Source organism: Triticum dicoccoides, chromosome 1B, assembly GCF_002162155.2.
Source record: "Triticum dicoccoides isolate Atlit2015 ecotype Zavitan chromosome 1B, WEW_v2.0, whole genome shotgun sequence".
Taxonomy (NCBI): domain Eukaryota; kingdom Viridiplantae; phylum Streptophyta; class Magnoliopsida; order Poales; family Poaceae; genus Triticum; species Triticum dicoccoides.
The window spans coordinates 412,374,662-412,379,601 of NC_041381.1; the positions used below are offsets into that span (position 1 = coordinate 412,374,662).

The 4,940-nt window shown below is 53.1% G+C and overlaps 1 protein-coding gene across 1 annotated transcript; it reads left to right on the forward strand.

Annotated features, from left to right (window-relative positions):
* The first annotated feature begins 476 nt into the window (after positions 1-476).
* Positions 477-1,895, forward strand: LOC119338219 (ubiquitin-NEDD8-like protein RUB2). The gene is made up of 2 exons (XM_037610523.1): positions 477-878; positions 1,827-1,895. Exons 1-2 carry the CDS (start codon positions 480-482, stop codon positions 1,893-1,895), a joined length of 468 nt encoding a protein of 155 aa, XP_037466420.1. The 5' UTR covers positions 477-479.
* The last annotated feature ends 3,045 nt before the right edge of the window (positions 1,896-4,940 follow it).

Consider the following 4,940-nt stretch of genomic DNA (forward strand, 5'->3'; position numbering starts at 1 on the left):
CGAGCGACGAGGCGAGGCGCAGCACTCGGGGCCCCGGGTGGGAGCTGCGGAGGTGGTGGAAGGCAACCCCGGCGGCGGCGTGGTCGGCGTTGGAAGCCGACATGACTGTGGACAGTAACAGAGTCGGGCGAGGGAGATGGATGGAAGACAGCGTAGGAATTGTCTAGCGCGGTGTGCTTCTTGGCGTTTAGCGCGGCCGCTCGGGACAACGAAAAAGTGCGCATGCACTTTTTAGATTTCAGGTATATTTTTTAGAATAGGAGATGATTAGGAACTTCACGTAGTGTGCGACGGAGTCCGTGACGGATCATGCCACGGCACGTCATGGCGGACCGGACTCCCGACCCGACTCGAACGCCTGGGTCGATCGATATAAATATCCACGACCCGAGCAGCACAAACCCATCGCTCCAGAGCAACCAAGCGAAGCACACGATCGTGAGGACTCACCAAAACAGGGAAGAGCCGCCGCCGACGAGATGCAGATCTTCGTGAAGACCCTGACAGGCAAGACCATCACGCTGGAGGTGGAGAGCAGCGACACCGTCGACAACGTCAAGTCCAAGATCCAGGACAAGGAGGGCATCCCGCCGGACCAGCAGCGGCTCATCTTTGCCGGAAAGCAGCTCGAGGACGGCCGCACGCTCGCCGACTACAACGTGCAGAAGGAGTCGACGTTGCACCTGGTGCTCCGCCTCCGCGGCGGCACCACCATCAAGGTCAAGACGCTCACCGGCAAGGAGATTGAGATCGACATCGACCCCACCGACACGGTGGACCGCATCAAGGAGCGCGTCGAGAAGAAGGAGGGCATCCCGCCTGTGCAGCAGAGGCTCATCTTCACCGGCAAGCAGCTTGCCGACGACAAGACTGCCAAGGCAGGGGCGGAGCTTCGTTGGGGCCGAACCGGGCCATGGCCCGCCCAGGAATCTGGTGATTATTTTTTATACCTATGCTTTGCTTCGTAGCCCACTCAGCCTAGTTACGATCGATCCAAGTCTCAAGGGTGAGGTTTGGCATGAGCGACGCAGTAGGAGCAGCAGCTGCCGGCCGGCTACGCCGCACCTACAACTCGCGCAGCTCAAATCTCGCGTCGGAGAGCCAGCGCCCATCTCCCTTCCAGGCTCCCAAGTCCTACCTTTGGCCCTTCCCCGGCCGCACAGATCGCACAACCTCCTCGCCGTTAAATACGTGCTTCCTGCTGCCTGCTCCACTGTTTCGCTCGCCTTCTCGCGACCTCATCATGGCGGCGTCCTCCCTTTGGCCCTTCTTTCCAGGCTCCGGTCTCCACACCGGCCAGTTATGGCCCTGGCCGTCGGGATGCTGCCGCTGTGCCGCCAAGATGCCTCCGACCCTTGCCTCTTCTCTGACCACTGCAGCAGACCATGCAACCAACCAACCAGGTTCGCCGGTCCGCTGTCGAGTGCCGATGCCGAGTAGAGCTCAACTCTATGTTCACCTCCTGATGACGCTGCTGCTGGGTAGTTTCTAATTATTTCTAGAGCAGCATGCTTTTGTTATGAATTGAGCAGCATTAATGTATTTTGTTATCAATTCATATGTAGAATTACACGATAAAGAGAGATTTTCCTTTGTGGCTGACGCGTAATATTTTTTGTTAAGTGCATTTTAGTGTAGGAAGATCATTGAAACAAGGCATAATAAGGTAGAAGATGAGTCTCTTAGTAGAAACTTGTTTGCTAGCATACAGGATGAAAAATGAAACAGAACAAAAGGAACCAACTAGTGACTACTGCCTACAAAAATTCAGCTCTTCCTTAGCTTGGCCGCCCAGCTTTTTCTTCCAAGCTCCGGCACTGGCCAAGGACTACAACATTAAGGGTGGAGACGTGCTGCACCTCGTCCTCGCCCTCAGGGGCGGTGGCTGTTGCTAGAGCCGACTAGTCATAGGGTATAGCTGCCGTTTTGGTAGTTTAAAAGATCAGTTATTTTTCATGTTTGTGTGGAGTACTATTTAGAACACTTGTTCTTTAATTTCTAAAGAGGAAAAATATGTATGAGCAGGTAACCTCATCAATCTGCACAATAAACGTTCATATTATTTTGTATATCCAAGATGGTACTAATCTATCTATATATCCCGCAAAAAAAAAATATCCTGCCTGTAAGTCAAAACGTTCATCGACTTGCAAGAGCGACTGGGCCGGCCCACCGGCAAGGGGCGACCTCAGCGTCGCCGGGATCTCGTGCGCGGCGAGGACGCTTGGCGCTATACGGTTTCCTTCGCTAGGCGATGGCTACTTTGACCGGTCAACGGGTCAAGGCAAAATATACTTCGTGAGCATTCCAGGTAGTGCCTTTTGTTTCCTTAGTGAGCCACATAGTCACGAACGAGAAAATTGCACAGGCTCAGGGCACAGCTCAAAAATGCTACATCTACGTAAAAATCTACGTACAGTTACGTAATTAGCCTAACTATTAATCCCTCCGCCCCCCTATTCCAACTGGGTGGGGCCCCTCTCATGGTTCCTTCAACTGAAAAAAGCCACCTAAGCTATTATGTTACTTTACATTTAATTACTACGTAGGTGTAGCATTGCTCGGGCATAGCTAGAGTAAATATTTAAGAATAGCTCTCCAACCATTCACTATAGCAAGAAACAAATTTAGACGCGCGGACGTGTAATCTGATCACTTGCCACACATCCAAAATCCAATTTACACATGTTCTACTTTTATGTGATTGTGCCTTTTAAAAAATGCCATGTAGTTTTTAAAAATCGTTCATGAATTTAAGAATATTTATTTGTTTTAAGAATACTGTTCATATATCAAAATAATGCTCACATCAATTGAAAATTGTTCACGTGCATGTTCTAATTTCATGTGATTGTGCCTTTTACAAAATGCCATGTAGTTTTTAAAAATCGTTCATGAATTTTAGAATGTTTATGCGTTTTAAGAATTGTTCATATATCAAAATAATGCTCACATCAATTGAAAATTGTTCACCTTTATGTTCTAATTTTATGTGATTGTGCCTTTTTAAAAATGCCATGTAGTTTTTAAAAATCATTCATGAATTTTAAAATATTTATGTGTTTTAAGAATAGTGTGCATATATCAAAATAATGCTCACACCAATTGAAAATTGTTCACCTTTTTCTAAAAAAATTGTTCATGTAATTTTAAAAAGTGTTCACATGCTTACTGTTGAGTATGTATTATGTATTGCACGTGTATTGGATTTGTGGCCCACCTTCTAATCTTGTATAATTGAGGTAGAGGTCTTCCCTTATATTATATATGCGTGCACCAGCACCCTGATCAATATATCGTATTGCAAATTGTCTATCTACATGGTATCATCTTTTTCGGTCTAACCCTAGGATAGCCGCCGCCGCCGCGCCTCCACGTGCCGCTGCCGCCGCATCCCACCACCCGCTTCCACCTCCCGCGCGTCGCGTTGGCTGCCTACTAGCCAGCCGCGCCCGCGTATCCTGCCGCGCTCGCGATTGCCAGCCGCACTTGCGTTGGCTGCTTGCGCCGCGTTGACTGCCCGCGTAGCCCGCCGCACTCGCGTTGCCGCTTCGCGTAGCCTGCCGCGCCGCACTTGCGTTGCCGCTTCGTGTAGCCCGCCGCGCCGCCTGATCTCCGCTGCGCCCGCGCCTCCCGCGCCGCTGCAGCCCGCGCGTCCCACGCCGCTCCACGCCAAGCCGCTGCACGCACGCCGCCCACGCCTCATAGCGCTGCAGCCGCACGCCCGCTGTCGGGGGAACTGATCCTCGAACACCTATGGGGCCGACGGACCGGGCCCCTTTCGGTTCGGTGGGGGGCGGAGGTTGCACGAAGAGCGGATCGAGGCGAAGCACACGAGCGGTTTACCCAGCTTCGGAGCTCTCCGGAGAGATAACACTCCTACTGCTGCTTGTCTGGTTGTATTATCTGGTGTTCTTGCTCTCCAAAGCGAGAGTGTGATGTTCTCTGGGCTACGGATGGATCGAAGCAAACTGTCTGAGGCCCCGAACCTATGAGCCGAACCTCCCCTACGTTGCGCATGGGCCTTCTTTTATACGCTAAAGGGGTCACCGACAGGTGGCAACGCAGAGGAGGGTAAAAACGTAAAAAGCGAGGTAGTTGATACAGTTGCTTTTACAGTGCACCCTACCTAACCGTGACGGCAGGGGACAAGGGCATTAAATGCCCGTCTGAGTCGCCCGAACAGTGCAGAAAAAGACTGTTAGGGGCGCCACCGTTCGCCACGATGGCGATCTTGTCAGCTTCGCATGCCGCTGCGCACCGCTGGCTGCACAGCCTCCTGCCACGCGCGCCCGGGGAGGCCCCCAGAGCGACACGTTGGTGGATGCGCTGGAGCGTGGACGCCTGCCGCGGCAAGTTACTTGCCGCTGCTGCTATCTTGTCGGGCCCGGAGGCTTCTCGCTCGCCGGGCTTTGAGGTACCTTGGTTGGTCTTCCCGGCAAGCTCCTCTTGCCGGGGCCTTGCTGCCTTGCCGGAGCGGAGTGGCGCGTCGCGGCAAGTTCCTTGGTGCGCCTTGATTGGCCTTCCCGGCAAGCTCCTCTTGCCGGGGTCTTGTCTCCTTAGCTTATATACTTTGTTCTTGGATGGCTCCAAGGGAACCTTGGAGGGTCTTGGCGTTCGCCCGGCAAGCCTTGCCGCGGGGTGCTGCAACTGCCCGTGCACAAGTTCGGGGTCCTAGGGTACCCCTATTCTAGTACACCGACAGGAGCCCCCGGGCCTAGGCCAGACACGGTGCCGAGCGCTGTTGGGCCAGGCCCAAGACAGGGCACGGGCACACGCGGGCTGGGCTACACCAAATCTCGCTCTGTATCCACCGCGCTCCCCCATAACGACACGCGTTGAATGCGGCATAGTGGGGGAGATCGTGGGTGGTTGTTTATTAGGAAGGGCGAAACGTCCGCCCCGTCCCTCTTTATAAGCAGAGGAAACAGGGGCAGTTC